The sequence below is a fragment of the Bos javanicus genome, chromosome 13, assembly GCF_032452875.1.
Source record: "Bos javanicus breed banteng chromosome 13, ARS-OSU_banteng_1.0, whole genome shotgun sequence".
In the NCBI taxonomy this organism is placed as follows: Eukaryota; Metazoa; Chordata; class Mammalia; order Artiodactyla; family Bovidae; genus Bos; species Bos javanicus.
The window spans coordinates 18,248,577-18,265,764 of record NC_083880.1 but is presented as its reverse complement, the minus strand read 5'-3'; the positions used below and the strand labels follow the sequence as shown (position 1 = coordinate 18,265,764).

The window sequence follows — 17,188 nt, the reverse complement described above, 5'->3', positions numbered from 1 at the left end:
TGAATTCCCTGGTGGTCCTAAGGTTAGGACTCTGTGCTTCCACTTTATCTATGATTTGATTTCCCAGGTGCCTCACATATATAAGTGGAATCTTAAAATATGTGTCTTTTTGTGACTGGCTTATTTCACTTGGCACAATGTCCAGGTTGGTTCATATATAGCATATGTCAGAATTTCCTTTCTTCCTTTTTTTAACAGCTCCCCCTCCACCTGCTGCTCCCTGAGAAAAATTAGCGAAGATTTAATCTGAGAATAATGAACTCACAGCAGTGCCCTTATTTCTCTTAATTTCACCTTTTGGAAATAGGCCTCAATTTCCCTCATTTGTAAGATTGGGTCATAATATATACCTGTTCATGTGCCCACTGCCTAGCACAAAAGAGGGGATGAGGGGCTGTTAGGTCTCCCCTGCTAGTCCCCTCAAGATGGTTTTCCCCTGTACCCCATCTCCCCCTACTCAATTTCCTTTCTCTTCTTTTGACCCTCCTAGGAACTGAGAGAGGGAGGGACCAGGGTGAGCTGTCAGTCATGACATGCAGAGGTCATGGCCTGGCGGGGAAAGCCTGAGAGGGAAGTAAACTCACCAGGCCCAGGACAACATAGGGATTCTCAAGGGGAAATTCAGCCTTTGTAAGGCTGGAAAATATTCCATTTTCCACACCACATTTTGTTTATCCACTCATTTGTCGATGGACCCTTAGGTTGCTTCCACCTTTTGGCTACTGTAGATGCTGCTGCTGTGAACAGGAATGTACAAAAATCTTTTTGAAACCCTGCCTTCAAATTTTTGGGGGGAGTACACTCAAGAAGTGGGATTGCTGAATCACACAATAATTTTAGTTTTATGTTGGGGGAATTCCTCTGGAGAAGAAAATGGCAACCCACTCCAGTATCCTTGCTTGGAGAATCCCATGGACAGAGGAGCCTGGCAGGCTACAGTCCATGAGGTTGCAAGAGTCGGACACAACTTAGCGACTAAACCACCACCACCATACTAGTTTATATAGCAGCTGCACCAGTTTACATTCCTACCAGCAGTGCACAAACACGTTTCTTACTCCTAAGTTTGATTTCCTGGTGTGCTGGTCTGGAGTAGATTGCTTATTTGGTCACTTAGTTGTGTCTGACTCTTTTGCGACCCTCTGAACTGTAGCCTGCCAGGCTCCTCTGTGCATGGGATTCTGGGGCAAGAATACTGAGTGGGTTGCCATTCCTCCTCCGGGGATCTCCTTGACCCAGGGATTAAACCCATATCTCCTGCACTGGCAGGTGGATTCTCTACCACTGAGCCACCTGGGAAGCCTGTGGAGTAGATCAGAAGCAGTGAATTAGAAGGGACCAGCAGGTGAAATAATAGTGTCATCTGGCTGAGAAACAAGAATTCTAAGAAGCAAAACTAGCACTTTGGATTATTACAATATTCAATAATGTATACTTAACGATGCTTTGGAATGTAATGAAAACCTTAAATTATGTCTGATTTCCCATTCACAAGGAGGCAGACATCTATACACATTTTAGAAAACAGCCACTGATAAATATGTAAGTACTGAAACGTCTGATTATATTATTTCTGAAACGAAGAGTGCTATCAAAAATGGTGAAACTTTTCCAAGGGTCCTTTAAGGAGGTCTTTTCATTTACCCAGGAGTTTACTTAAATGGTCTGGACCTCTTCCTATAATGCCACATCAGTGAGACATTGCTGTTTCCATGTATAATGATCATACAGGGGCCTTTTCAAACTTAAACCATGATGTAATAAGGACATACACTATGCCAGAATATTTTCAGGTAACCGTGTTTGTATGGTAGTGAAATGTTTATTAATTAAGGAAAGCACTAATCCGTTGAGTTGGGAAAACATTCTCCAAACCATTGGAGAACAACAGGTCTAACAGATAATTACCATTTGGGGGTGTATATTGAACTGTCTTATGTACAGAGCACTAGGAGTCTGAGAGAAGTGAGGAGGTGACATACGGCCTGAGAAGGGTCATGACCTAGTTATGACACACAAGGGACATTATTACAGTGTGTGGGCTGCACGTGGGAAGAGGGGGTGGTCAGAGAGGTGTGCCCTTTATCCCGGGCAAGCCAGGCCTGGGGTCCTGGAGATGCACGGTGAGCTGGGAGGCAGATGATATGGTTGTTGGAAAGCTTACTCAGGGCTCACCATCAGAGATCAAAGTCAAGATTAGGGAATCCAGAGTAACCCGAACAGAAGGTATTGTGACTGAGACTACATAAGTCACTGATGGTTAATGGGCTTCCAGGTGGCACAGTGGTAAAAGAACCCACCTGCCAAAGCAGGTGATGTAGGAGATGCGGGTTTGACCCCGGGTTGGGAAGATCCCCTGGAGTAGGAAATGGCAACCCACTCCAGTATTCTTGCCTGGAAAATTCCACGGGCAGAGGAGCCTGGCGGGCTATAGTCCACGGACTCGCACAGTTGGACATGACTGAACACAGTGCCCTGATAGTTAAAACGGCAGAGGTGTGTGGGGACATCTCACATAATGAGGTTGTGCGTGCCCATTTTTTTTTAATGTTTTCCCATCTTGAAATGGGAAAAGTGCTGCTGTCCTTTGTTTGCCCCACATCCTGGCCCCTTTGTGAAGTCAGCTGTGTTGTCATTTTAGGGTCACGGTGAGGAAACTGGGCGGTGAGCCCGACGTCTCTTCAGTCACATCATGTCAGGAGCTGAACTGGGACTGGAACTCCCTGCCCTGGAGCTTTCTGCCACCAGGTGAGCCTTGGTCCTGTTATTTTCCAGTGCTAAACATCTTCTCCTTCCTAGAAAAAGCTTTTGTTTCTAATAAAAAAAAAGCTTTTTGTTTCTAAGACACTGCCCACTATGTGGGCTGTGAAGCCTGGAGGGTAGCAAACTCAAACTTGCAGGTTAGTACCCTGGTTTCCTCAGCAATGTTAGGAGGTGGCCTGAAACTAAGGTGACTTGGTTTTTGAAAAGTCTTTTTTAGAGACACTAGATTTTTGGTGGCTGGCACTGAGACTTCTATTCAGTACAGATTCCATACTAGCCAATAATCCTTGGCTGGACTGATGATTTCTATCTACTACTAAGTCGCTTCAGTTGTGTCCGACTCTGTGCAACCCCATGGACTGCAGCCTACTAGGCTTCTCTGTCCATGGGATTCTCCAGGCAAGAACACTGGAGTGGGTCACCATTTCCTTCTCCAATGCATGAAAATGGAAAGTGAAAGTGAAGTCGCTCAGTCGTGTCCGACTCCTAGCGACCCCATGGACTGCAGCCTACCATGCTGCTCCATCCATGGGATTTTCCAGGCAAGAGTACTGGAGTGGGGTGCCACTGCCTTCTCCCTGATTTCTATCTAGGTGAAGGTATTCATCTGTTTTACAGGCAATGAAGCAATGGCTTTTGCATGTACATCTGACACTTCAGTGAATATTTCAGAAAATCACTCAAATGTAAGACTACTGAGATTGCTTATGTTATTTAAGGCTTTTAAAAAATTAACTGGATTGGTAGGGAATGAATCTTGGCCACATTTTCTTTTTCAACTCTAAGTTCCCTTATTCACTAGTTGTATCTTTAAACCTAAGTTACCACTCGTTGATTACAAACAGTTCAAGGCATTAAAGTATTCTAGAATGTTCTGCAAACAAGTGCAGTTTAGGATGTATACTTACAATTAATCGCAAGGTGGAGTGGGCTCCCTTACTTCCTAACTCACCTCAATGGTAGAGAAAATAACCTTGGAGCTATGTTCTACGGATAAATGAAGCATTTTACCTTGGTCCAGGTCAAGTTGCTATCAGAGTCAATACTTCCCCTGTAGATTTTCCAGGGGCCTGTTTTGGAGAGGGAGGGGTCACTGGAAAATAAAGTGACAGAAGAGCACTGGTGGCACAACAAAGAGTCTTGGTTACCCCACAGCGGCCTTACAAACGCCAGCGGCTGCCATGGAAACGGGCCACCGGGTGGGTGGAGCACACACACTCGGAGCAGGTATTTAGCCTGAGCTTGGGGCCATTTTCCTTCTTTTGAACAAAGGTCCACGTCCTGGGTTAACTTGGCTCAGTGTTTTCTGTCTTCTAGGAGGTGATTCAGGGAGTTGTGCAAATGACTGGTTTGTGTAATTATGGCTCCCTGATTCAGTTGAGGTGGTTTCTTTATATAAGCAGATATTTATAAATTGTTTGAGCTGACAGTGATATTGCTCATGTTTTCAATACTGTGATTCCCTTAAAAATATCCAGCTTCTGTAGTTAAAAAGTTTGAAGAGCAGTAATAAGCCATCCCCCCAAGTTTCATATTTACTTCTCTACAACAACCAAAACCTTCAAAAGTGATTATGGAGATGAAGGAAAAAAAAATTCCCAAGTACTTCTGTCTGCTGAGAGCAGGGTGGGGTTAGCTGATCCAGCTGGAAGCTTTCTAAGAAGGCTGAGTGTTCAAGGACAGGGTCTCAGGCTGCACTGCTTACCTCCCCTCGCCCCCTCCAGCCCCACACCTGGGCCAGATCCATGTGAGAAAGTGCCCCTGCATTCAGACTTCCAAGGGCTACATCACAGGAGATGCTGGGCTAAAGGCATGGGTTTTTCCTGAATAACGCTTCTCAACCTTGCTGCCTTTGGTTGGGAGGGCTGAGTTCCACAGAAATAACAAGGCTCCCCTCTCTTCAAGTCTAGAACTAATCCTAAGCAGTCACTCCCAAACCACTTCAAAAAGAGTAAAGGAGAGAAGCAAGGCTCACTAGAATGTGTCTCTTTTCCACTCAAAACATCTGCAGAATCCTCTCTCGTTATTCCAATCTGCTTTCCTGAGCTCCTGTTCAGTGATTCCTGGAGGTGGGGCAGGAGGGTGATCTTGCAGACAAGATCCCCACTTTGGCTATTTCTCAGTAGTGTGACCTTCCACAGATTTAATGATCAGAATTAGTGTCTTTATTTGTAAAATGGAGGATAGACGCATAGGCTTGGTAGTAAAAACAAACAAAAAAACTTAGAATCCAGCAGGTGTTCAATAAATGACACCTTTCACCATCATATTGGCACCATTTCTCTGTAAAATGGAGAATAAAAGCATAGGCTTGGTTTTACATATATATGTATATATACATATATATAAACAACCAACTTAGCATGCACCAGGTGTTCAGTAAGAGATGCCTTTCATCATCATCTTGGCATCACACTGCTTCTGTGGCCTTTCCTGGAACCCTCACCAGGTGTCAAGCAGGAGTCATTTTTGCCTTGAGGATTTTCATGTGCGTGTGATGTTTTGGTGGGAGGGGGTTGGCACTCTGGAAAATTACTGATGAGGCCTTCGTACTTATCTTTCCTTTCCAGGCCTGCGGACCCAAAGTCATATTCTGAATAAGCCCTGCAGACACATTGCTAAGGGGAATATGGCAGGAACATTAGAGGAAGAGGTGGGATGGGGGCGGGTAGTGCACAAAAGTCGCTGTAGACCAGCAGCCATCCATCACTGGGCAACAGCCTGTGGCTGCCTTGCCCCCTGGTCATGTCTGCGCCCTCCCCCAGATGGTGTTCTCAGTTGACAATGCCATTCTCTTCTGCCAATGACCCTTCAGCACGGAAAGCTTGCAGAAGTCATGCTGTCTCCTATGTGCCATTCTGTGTCTCCTTGTAAGCCCTTCAGCCCACATCACTAATATAAATCTGTTAACTGTTACGATTAAATAAAAAGTTCATGTGTCTGCGTGGACATGCTGCACACATAGGGTCGAATGACTGCATGCTTCCTTTCACACAGCACCCACATCACAAAACAGCAACTGGAACAGATCACACAGTAACCATGCACCGCAGCCCTGAAAATCTGAATATTCACTGACTTGCAGTTACATTCCAGTCAAACTTGCCTGGGAAGCAAAAGGGTCGGAACTGCCTTAATAAAGAGAAGTCATTTCATCCTGTTGCTACCTCCACACCTCTATGTGACTGCAGTTCTTTAGAACTTTCCTTCCTCATCTTGGCATTAGCACTTTGCTGTCATTCATTTTCCCAGTACTACTGACCTGGGCCCTTGGACTCTTTAATCAACAGACATTGACATGAGACCAGATGAGAATTTCTGACAAGGTTTTATGGCAGCTCACACTGCAGCACAAGGGAAGAAAGGCAAGGATCAGGTGTCCTTGCCTATCTGCTCCTTCACAAAGAGCTCCCTGGGTCTTTACATGGGGTGACGGTGAGAATGGATCTGCAGTCCAGGCAGGGGGCATGGCTCAGATGGTCTGTCCCTCCTCCTTGGCAGTGCCATATGAAAAAATTGTGCAGTTTTTTGCTTTCTGCATTAGCACTTCAAAATGGCAGACTTGCCGACTACCGCCACTGGGAAGGGTGTGTAGTGGTCAACATCGGCCTACTGCATAGGCGGGAGGTTGTTTTTAATCACTTGCAGTTAACTTATCGCCTTCAGCACCATGTTGTTTAAGGAAGCTTCACCCCTTGGTCAGTCTACGGATGCCAGCTTCCTGTTGTTCAAGGAGGCGCTGTCCAGGGGCAAGTGTCCTGGCAGATGACCCAAGATCCCAGCTGATCTCATTTTCCTTTGAGGGGTTCTACACCCTTTGTTCTTAAGGGTCAAGGAGCCGAATGTCTCTTCTACTGGAGCTTCTTCCTGCCGAGACCCTAGCCTAGCTGAGAGGTGCAGAAGTCCCTCGCTGACTGTTCCAAAGACCTACAGGGACCAGGGTCACCTTCTAGGAATGGGTTTAAATCCTTGGGCCATCAGGAGCCTCACTTGGAACTGTTGAAGCATGGAAGACACAAATCTAACTAAAGATTAAACAGGCAGGCTCTGAATAATAGCAAAAGAACTACCACCACTAGAGGGCCCAGGAGAGGCAAGAACCAAGGAATGTAACAGGATGAAGCCTTTGACTGAGTCCCATATAGTTTGGGCAGTGGGGTAGCTGAACCCACATAGCCATTTAACTTGTTCATGAATTTCCTGAGTATTTACTTCAACTTCCACTGAGTTGTTGATGCATGTTCTACAAGTTTTGTTAATCACTGCATAGACACCCCCTTGTTCATCCAGAAGATGATCCAGGGTTATTGTCAAACACAACATTGGCTAAGGATCTGGGGACTCTTGGAGACCCCTTAAAGGCATCACCAGTTGTTTTTTTGGCTGCACCAGGCATATCTTGCAGGATCTTCGCTCCCTGACCAGGGACTGAACCTGCACCCTTGGCAGTGAAAGCATGGAGTCCTGACCACTGGACCACCGGGGAATTCCCATCACCGTTTTTTGAGACCAGGTTTTCTATGGCCTGTGTGAGGTTTCTTAAGATTGTTTCGTGATAGGCAAAACCCCTCAAGGGGCAGCCAGACCTATGGCCGCCCAAATTCCTGCCAGGACTAGTCTGAGTGCCCAGTTATGTCTGTTTTGAGAGGTGGCATTATTATATGCAGTGGTGCTTTGTCCTTTAGCGCCCAATCGGCCCAAAGTGCATTCTCCTCGGAAGTGAACATTGTCTAAGCATGGGTAGGCCATTGCTCGGAGAGGCCAGGAGAAGGAGGAATTTGGGCTCCCTTCAAAGGGTAGTTTATTCTGCGGTGGACCACAGAGGAATAGATATCCGGCAGGGGTACAAGCTTGGCGGGGTGAAGTAGAATTAAACCATCGACGTAAAAGGGCACCCCAACGAGGGGCATTACTGCACCTGGGGGACAAAGGCCCTCCTTCTAGCAGTCCCCCATCTAGTTCTGAGTTTTCCTCTATTTCCTCCTCATCACTGAAAGCAGAGGGGGTCTGATAGGTGAGCCTCCAGGCCGGGGCTGCTGTTCCTCTCCAATGCGTACAAGATGTGTTGGGCTGGGTGCCTGGGGAGAGCAGAGATGAGTCCACACACCAGTGAGTCTGGTTAGGGGTGCAGGAGGAGCTTAACGTGGAAAATGACATTGGATAAATAGACAGTGAGCTTCCTGCATCAATAAGGCAGGCATCTGTCTGGCAGGGGCAACAGGGTTTTCCTTGCCCTGTGCAGAGAAAGGGCCGCTTGATCCAGAGACCCGTTTGGTTCCAAGGGTCTGTAAGCTCTACACACCCCATTTCCTCGTGATCTTCAAGATCCACTATTAGAAGCAGTGTGTTCCTAACCGGTTCAGAAGTCAGGGTGAGATTGACATCCTCATCTACCGGCACAATTTGGAGCTGAGGAATCCCCTCTTGTGGGTGGGGATGACAGGTCCAACAACTGGAGAGATTATTTCCTGAGGCCAAAATGCTGGAGAAGTTGACGACTGAGTTCTCTCTCCAGGTTCCCCTCTCCTCGTTGTTTTGTCCCCAACCCCTCCTTAGGAGAAGGGCCAGGAGAAGAGTCCATGTTTCCCATCCTGTCATTGGTTCTGGTCTTCTAGGCTCTGAGGGTCCAAAACTGCTTATCTGGGGCGGGGGTGGCTGAGCAAACCAGGAATATGTGACCGAAAATGCAATGACAAAATTAGCAACCAGAAGTCCAGCCTAATGCATCACTTTTTACTCATCAGTTGGTGGTGCTTTTCTTCTGCATAAGAATCTCAGGTCTTCAACTGGCTCACAGGTGTGTTCTTCCGTTGTAGCCTGTGGGGTTTTTGGAGGCAAGAGATTTAATCTAGTTAAATGTAACTAACTAGGTATTCCTTGTAGTTCACTGGCAGTGAGGGTAGCTAAAATTACTCCTTAGAGGCCCTTCCATTTTGGTAGCTGATCTTCAGGGGATTCCCTCCTTCCAAGTTTTAAGAACTTGGTCCCCAAACTTAAGTCATAAAGAAGCTGCCCCTCTGTTGTATCCCTAGTGGGCGCTGGTGGTGCCTTGTTGGCACTAGCCAAGGTTGCTTCGTGATCCTGTTCCAGGTTAACAGTACATTTGTAGGCACTGGCTCAATTCCTCACACCAGTGGTAAGGAAGGGCCTCTGCTAGGTCATGTCAAATAGGCTAAACTTCAGGATACCCTGGAAGCAATGTGTACCCCAAGGAGTGCAAGAGGAACCAGGGCTCATGAGTCTCTTGGCAAAGTTTTGTTAAGGTTTTCTTTAACGTATGGTTCATTTTTCCCTACTTTTTCCTGAAGATTGGAGGTGCCAAGAGGTGTGTAGATTATAGCTAATCCCCAAGGTGTTTGTTAGGCCTTCCTTTGCTATGAAGGAGGGCCCATTATGGCTCTGGAGGGCTTTTAGAAGTCTAAACCAAGCAACTGTCTGTCTCCTTTAAGAAAGACTCACAGACTTCAGTGGCCTTTTCAGATTGAATGGGGAAGACTTCCAACCATCCTGCAAAAGTATTGATGGACACAGGAAGATACTTTTATCCTGACTGTGGGGGGATCTGGGTGAAGTTCAATTGCCAGTCTTCCCCCAGGTCTATCCATTGGTGTTGAACTGGCTTGAGTAACGAACCAGGGATTGCATGGCCTTGCAGATTATTACGGGGATACAAATCACAAACAAGGGTCACTTGTTTTATTGTTCCTTTAAGCCCCTTTCCTGAAAAAGTCCTTAGTATCAAGTCCCATAGTGCACTCCTCCCATAGGTGGTGGCATCATATGAACCCTGATGAACCTTCATTGTTAGGCTCCAGGGATAAGAAAGTTGTCATCCTTTCTATACCAGCTTGTTCCAGCCTTCTTATAGCTCCATTTTTCAGCATCCTCTTGTTCCTGTGGGGAATACTGGGGAAGGCAGGCCATTCAGGGTGGGGAGACAATCACTAGGGCCATGATTTGGTGATGCTCTGCACTTGCACTGTGTGTTTAGGGACTTGCTCAGCTTTGTTCTTTCTTTGGGTTATAAAGGACCTGTCCTTCCGAAGGCCCTTACAGGGAATTACTGGCGCCTGGGTCAGGAACTGCACTGCTTCTAAAAGAGCTAAGATTAAATCTTCATGTTTGATGGCAGAATCTCTAGCAGTTAACATTCCTGTCTCTCTCCAAATGGCAGCATGAGCATGTACATATCATATGGAATCCATATTTAGAATCAGTAAAAATATTTTTCTGGGCTGAAGTCTGGGTGGTGGGGCCTTGGCTTCGCTGATTTTATATAAGCTAACTATGTGTGCTGTGCTTAGTCTCAAAGTCGTGTCCGACCCATGACGACCACATGGACTGTAGCCTGCCAGGCTCCTCTGTCCATGGGTATATCTAGGCAAGAATACTAGAGTGGGTTGTCTTGCCTTCCTCCAGGGGATCTTCCCAACCCAGGGACTGAACCCAGGTCTCCAGTATTGCAGGTGGATTCTTTACCATCTGAGCCACCAGGGAAGCCCTAACTATAGCAGCCTGCCATTGGATTCCCATCTCTATAAACTACTCCCGTCAATGAACCGTTCAGCCTCAGGGTTGTCATGAGGTTCATCCAGAAGACTGGATCTGACAGAATAAGTTTGTTTTACTGTCTCTGTACACTGATGCAATAAATTTCCATTTTCAATAGCTGGGAGAAGTGCTGGGTTTAAGGCTTGGCACACCTTTAAAGTAATATCAGGGGCATCCATTAGAAGAACCTGGTATTTTGCTAACCTCCCTCTGGTTCACCAATGGTATCCTTTGGCTTCTAACACAGACTGCACCTGATGAAGGGTTAATTTATCTAGATGTTGTCCCAGGGTGAGCTTGCAAGCCTCACTGACCAGTAGGGCCATGCTGCTAACGCCTGAAGGCAGCTGGGGCATCCCAAGGCTACTGAGTAGAACTGTTCTGAGAAGTAAGCCACTGGCCGTTGATCTGCTCCCAATTTTGGGGTCAGGACTCCTAGTGCTATCCCTGCCCTCTCATGGATAGGGTGAAGGGTTTGTCTAAATTTGGAAGCCCCAGTGCTGGTGCTTTGCTCAACTCAGTCTTAAGTCTCAAAGTGCTATTGGTGCTCCCTACTCCACTGAAAGGGTTCCCTTTCTCCCTTCAGAGCTTCATACATAAGGCCATGCTTGGAATCCAGATACGGCAGAACCCAGACATTCCGAGAAAGCCTCGGAGTTGTCTCTCTGTGGCTGGAGGTGGTAATGCACGAACTGCTGTTTTCTGATCTATGGCCAGGGGGTCAAAACAAACCCTAAACATTGAACCTGTTGTAAAAGATCAGGCTTTGTTGAGGAGACTTTATATCCCCTTTCTGCCAGGAAACTTGGGACCTTAACAGTATTCTGATCTGAATCTTGCCTTATCTCACAACTTATTAATGGTCAGACATGAGTTTCAGCAAACTCTGGGAGACAGTGAAGGACAGGGAGCCTGGTGTGCTGCAGTCCATGGGGACACAAAGAGTCGGACATGATTTAGTGACTGAACAACAATTAATAGGTCATCAACATACTGGAACACAGCCTTCCACATTACAGGCCCAGTTCCATCAGTTCTTTTGCTAATGCATTTCCAAAGAGATGGGGGCTCTAGAGAAAGCCCCAGGGAAGCACTGTCCAAGTGCTTCCAGGGTATCAAGTTCCCTCCATTCAAAGGCAGAAAGGTGTGAGAGTCTGGATGAAGGGGGACAAAGAACATGCATCCTTGAGGTCTAGGAGAGAGAAGTACTGAGCACCCCTGGCATTTAGGTGAGTTGGGTGTATGTATGGGTTTGGCACTAACGGGTGAATGGGGTGGATGACCCATAAGTCTTGTACAAACCGGGGCCAAAACATATCCCTGTGAGGCTTTTTGGATGGGAGAATTCGAGTGCTGTAATAGGACTGACTGGGGTCAGTGGGCCTGTGTTTTAGGAATTTGGTGAGCAAAGCAGCAGTTTGATCTGCGACCCCTCCTCCCTGACAAGGTCTCAGGCTTTAAAAGATAGTGCCTCTACCAGGGGTATCTTCCCACAGGCTTGACCTCTATCTCCATCCAGGGAACAAGCTTTGCCTTTTCTGGAACAGATATAGTTCCAAACCACAGGATCCACCTGTTCCCTAATTTCTTGGGGAATATTTTCATGACTAATGGGTGGGGCATCTGGGGCTACTAACAAATGCATTCTCTGTTCTGATTTTCTGTCTTCTTGGCTCTTACCTGGTTCTAAGAGTATACTAACTCCCAGTTTATTTAGCAAATTTCTTCTGAGGCGGGGAAGAGGCCACTCAGGCATATACAAAAAAGAATGAGAGATGAGATGACACCAGCTGCAAACTCACAGGTAAAGGGGAGGGGGTGTAAATCATTTTACGTTTGGCCGCCCATTAATCCCCAGTTAGTACAGTCGCGTTAGAGACGCGGGTGGGCTGGGGACGGCACAGCCGGGCAAGTCAGAACAAGGACACCGACCACTTATTCCAATAAACGGCAACAATACACTTCAGACATGGAGCTTTTAAAATACGGAGTAACAAAAAGACAGAAGGGAAAGCACAAGTTTAAAAAAGAATAAACTCGTCCAGAATTAGACAATACCATGTTTACAGTGCCTCTGGCAAGCTGTACACATTGCGGATGCCGAGCATTTGCTCCCTTTTGTTACCAGTTAGCACCTGCGTGGACACGTCGTGTTTCTGGGCCTCAGTTTCCTTGTATGGAGAATGGGGTCACGCCAGGTTCCACCCGCTAAAGCATTCTGTCCCCGGTCTCAGGATGCCTTCCCCGGCCATTTGGAAAGGGGGGGAAGGGTTGTTTCAGCTGCCTTATTTTGTCCTTCCGAGAGGCGAGGGGACCACCCTGCAGTGTGTGTGTGTGTGTGTGTGTGTGTGAGGATGGGGACCACCCTGCAGTGTGGGGGTGTGTGTGTGTGTGTGGATGCGGACCACCCGGCAGTTTGTGTGTGTGTGGCAAGATGGGGACCACCCTGCAGAGTGTGTGTGTGTGTGTGTGTGTATGCGGACCACCCGGCAGTTTGTGTGTGTGTGGCAAGATGGGGACCACCCTGCAGAGTGTGTGTGTGTGTGTGTGTATGCGGACCACCCGGCAGTTTGTGTGTGTGTGGCAGGATGGGGACCACCCTGCAAAGTTCTCGCACCCACAGCCGACTGCGTGGTGGGGTGAACAGGAGAGCCTGGCGCACCTGACGATAAACCTGCTGAGAGCGCGGCGCGGCCCCGGCCCAAGGTACATTCTGGGCTGACGACGGGCGGCTGAGGACGGGAGAGCGCCCCAACCCTGCCCATTAACTCTGACCTCTGAGAGTTTAAAGGAGAAAAAAAAAAAAAAAAAATTCCCACCCTCCACCCCGACTCCCATCCGCCGCTGCCAGTGGCCCAGGCGCCGCACGCACCTCTCTTCCCTGCGCCGGTTCCTCGCGACACCACTGCACCGCCGGCGCGAGCGGGCGGAAGGCCGCCCCCTCCTCCGCATCCGCTTCCAGGGCAGAGGGCGGGGCGAGGCCGGGTGGGCGGGGGGCGGCCCGCGGGTGGGCGGGGGGCGGCCCGCGGGTGGGCGGGGCGGCCCGCGGGTGGGCGGGGCGCGGGGCGGGACCGGGCCCGCGGGTGGGCGGGGCGCCGGGGGGCGCGGAGCGCGCGGAGGGCGGGGCCGGGCCCCAGCGTCCCCCGGGCCGCCCACGCCCGGGCCCAGCGCCGCGCCTCCCCGCCGCCCGCGTTCCCGTCGCCCACGGCCTCTCGCGTCCCCGCCGCCTGCTTTCGCCCCCGCGTCTCCGCATCCCGAACGGCCGCGCCCCCTGAACCGGAACCGCTTGCGGCCGCCGGCGCAGAGCCGGGCCGATCGGGAAGCGGAGGCGGTTGCGCGGCGCCCGCCATGGCGGCGGCGGGGTGAGCCGGGCCGGGCGGCCGCAGTCGCGCGGGCGCGGGCGCTCCTCCGCCGCGGACAGGCCGCCGGGCCGGGCGAGGGGAGCCGGGCCGCCCATGGCGAGGCCGCGCCGCCGCCGCCGCTGCTGACCCGGGGCCGCGCCGGGGCCGGGGCGCCAGCCATGGGGAACACCGCCTCGTGCTGCGTGTCGTCCAGCCCCAAGCTCCGCAGGAATGCCCACTCGCGGCTGGAGTCCTGCCGGCCCGACGCCGACCTGAGCCGCGAGGACACGGGCTGCAACCTGCAGCACATCAGCGACCGGGAGAACATCGACGGTGAGGCGGGCGGGCGGGGGTCCCTCTGATTCCTCCGACGCCCCGAGCCTCCTGCGCGCGCGCCCCGCACCCCGCGCCCCGCCCGGCGGCCGTTGCTCTCGACCGGTTACCGCGAGCGGACCGGGGTCTTCGCCCCGAAGAGCGGGCCGGGGCGGGGTCCAGGCCGGGCTCCGGCTGTCTGTCCGGCGGAGCTGCCTGTCGAGTTGCGCGCGAAAGGGTGAGCCTGTTTGTATCCCGAGAGGCGAAGGAGATGGGGACCCTGGTCACGGCCGAGGACTGAACGCCTGGGCCGGCTCCCCGGAAACTCGCGAATTGAGCCCACTTGCTGGCCCTGACCCCATTTCTTTCAGCCCTCTCGCAAAAGGATTTTGGGTGGGGGAATGTTGAGAGATTGCAGTCAAATAACGTCACCTGAATTCTTTAACATTTTTTTTTCTTTACAGTATTGTCGCAGTGATTTGCAGACAGCTTTGGAATAAGTCCCCTTGTTTTTGCTTGAGGTTGAATTACAGTCCTGTGAATTTCTGAGTGATTTCAATGACTTCTGGACTAGGATTTGTAAAGGAAGTTAAAAGACTGATCGCTGCTCCTAGTAATGATTGTTTATTTTATTGGTCTTACAGTATTTTATTAGTACTGTTTTATCAATAAGCTTATGTGATTTAGTATCTAATAAATGGGTAGTTTATGCATCAAACAATTTATGTAATTTTCAACTTAAAAAAATTTGAAATTGGAAATATATTTTTATGAAATCTTGACTTTTTTTAAACCACGGATTCTTTTCACAGTTGATGTGGTTGAACTAATTTGAAAAAAATTTCTTGTGTGAATGAATTGGCACAACTCTGTCATAATTCATTCTTGTCACTTTTAGAATGGCGCATTCCATCTAGTATGCAAAGCCAAATTTAAACTCTGCCACGGGGAAGAATTTTTTCATTGTTTGGCGTCATTTAATTTCTTGTAAATAGTAAATTCATCTATTTAGAACAACTTTATTAAATGGGTACCCTATGTAAAGAGAGACTAATATCTGGTTTATAGTAGACAGTAAGTTAGGGTTCAGTATGACATTTCTAATGGTGTTATTTTAACTTCCATTATGTTAGCCTGGGCTTCCCTGGTGGTCTGGGTGCATGGGTGCTAAGTCGCTTCAGTCCTGGCTGACTCTTTTTGACCCCATGGAGTGTAGCCAGCCAGGCTCCTCTGTCCATGGGATTGTCCAGGCAAGAATACTGGAGTGGGTTACCATTTCCTTCTCCCGGGGATTTTCCTGACCCAGGGCGCAAACCTGCATTTCTTGAGTCTCCTGCATTGGCAATCGGGTTCTTTACCTGCTGTCTATGGGGTCGCACAGAGTTGGACACGACTGAAGTGACTTAGCAGCAGCAGCGCCACCTGGGAAGCCCTCCCTGGTAGCTCGGTGGTAAAGAATCCCTGGGTGGGGAAGATCCCCTGGAGAAGGAAATGACAACTGACTCCAGTATTCTTGCCTGGGAAATCCCATGGACAGAGGAACATAGTGGGCTGTCGTCCATGGGATCGAAAAGAGTGGGACATGAATGACGCGACTTAGCACACATGCACAGCAGAAAGATATTAAGTCCCACTTGTCCTGATCACTTCTGTGGTCCCAAGCACCTGAAAGAAGTGTCCAGCATGTAATAAAGACTGAATAACTGGTATTATAAAGGAATGAATGACTTTGTTGTAGAATATCGTTACTCATATACATTGTTGGAACATTGGAAATAACTTCTCCCTTGTGTTGTGCCCTAATATTGGGTAGAGACATTGTTTTAAATAATGGATTAAAGTAATACAAAGAAAAGGAAGACTCACGTTTCTTAGACCCAGGCTGCGTGCTGTTATGACTATAATAAGGAAAGGGGAAAATAAAAGTAACTGTAATCAGCTATTTGGCAATAAGGTGTAGAAGGATTTTGCCAGAAAAATGTAGAATGATGTTGTGTGTTCTTTCATTTGGAAGGAGTCTTAAGTTTTGGTCATCATTTGTTTTTGAGGAAACATTTGGAAGATCATTAGTTCTTCTTTTGGAGCTTTGGTTTGAGAGACTAGCAGAGCAGGTTAAGAGGATTTCTCATCTGGGCTGTAATGTCTTCTCGCCCCAGAACCCACTGGTTATGATGCTAATTTAAACCTAGAAGTCCTCGTTCACTATTTAAATAGTGTTCTCTCTGTCTACCACATTCAGTCAATAATACTTGTAGTATTTACCTATTCAGCTGTTCTCAATGATTTCAGTTAGACCAGAAATCTAGGACTGGGCTTTGGCATGAGTATGCGTAAAGCTCTCCAGGTGATTCTGAGTTGCTGCTGGTTTGAAAATCACTGGCTGGGATGAGTCTTGGAATTGTCATTGTTGTTCGGACGCATTTTCCATGGGAACTCATTGTGTCAGAAGCTGGCAGAAGAGAATAGATTTAAGTTGTAGTGTGTAGGTGTGTGTATATATATTTGTATTTTAACTTCTGATTGTTAGACGATTAAACTTTTAAAAACTGTGTCTCAAGAGTTCTTAATTTTAGTACATAACAAAAGCTGAAGTGCCTAAGTACCGTATTTCTTCTGTCCTGAAAGACCTTCCAGATAGTTAGACTTGGAAGAGTCAGAGAAATTCATAGAGCTTGGTTAGGTTAGTTTCTTTAGAGCACCAAGGATACTAGGTTCATATTTTCCACACCCAAATACGGCAGGTTATGTTTGTCCGTAGAATTTCAGTGATTGTATTAGGCTTCTATGATGCCCAAAGGGAACTTGTCTCCTTTTATTTTTAGTGTACGCTATCCCCTGTAGGAGGGAATGGCTACCCACTCCAGTATTCTTGCCTGGAGAATCCCATGGACAGAGGAGCCTAGAGGACAGTCCATGGGGTTGCAAAGAGTCGAACATGATTGAGCAGTTGACACCCAATGTTAGGTTATTCCTGTCTTAGAAATTTATGTTAGACTCATTAGGTAAGAGAATGAGTTACTAAATGAAATAAATGTCACTAAGTAAATGTTTGAGAGTCCCTTGGACTGCAAGGAGATCAAACAGTCCACTCTAAAGGAGATCACTCCTGGGTGTTCTTTAGAAGGACTGATGCTAAAGCTGAAACTCCAATACTTTGGCCACCTCATGCAAAGAGTTGACTCATTGGAAAAGACTCTGATGCTGGGAGGGTTTGGGGGCAG

The 17,188-nt window shown here is 48.2% G+C and overlaps 2 protein-coding genes across 17 annotated transcripts in view; one reads left to right on the top strand and one right to left on the bottom strand.

The window, feature by feature from the left end:
- Nucleotides 1–17,188, top strand: part of CCNY (cyclin Y) — a 204,536-nt gene that overhangs the window by 80,797 nt on the left and 106,551 nt on the right. For 13 of the 16 annotated variants that reach the window (XM_061435818.1, XM_061435814.1, XM_061435816.1 and 10 more), the window contains one exon: nucleotides 2,642–2,748. In XM_061435818.1, the coding sequence (XP_061291802.1) occupies nucleotides 2,642–2,748 (107 nt within the window). Of the gene's footprint in view, nucleotides 1–2,641; nucleotides 2,749–13,459; nucleotides 13,989–14,084; nucleotides 14,206–14,431; nucleotides 14,581–17,188 lie in introns of those variants that run through there. The other 3 variants (XM_061435841.1, XM_061435844.1, XM_061435850.1) reach the window with 3 other exon arrangements.
- Nucleotides 4,906–13,293, bottom strand: LOC133259011 (endogenous retrovirus group V member 1 Env polyprotein-like). Its single transcript, XM_061435889.1, has 2 exons — nucleotides 13,187–13,293; nucleotides 4,906–8,580 (listed from the first exon to the last, which is right to left on the bottom strand). The coding sequence occupies exon 2, from the start codon at nucleotides 8,359–8,361 to the stop codon at nucleotides 7,333–7,335; it is 1,029 nt and encodes a 342-aa protein (XP_061291873.1). The 5' UTR covers nucleotides 8,362–8,580; nucleotides 13,187–13,293; the 3' UTR covers nucleotides 4,906–7,332.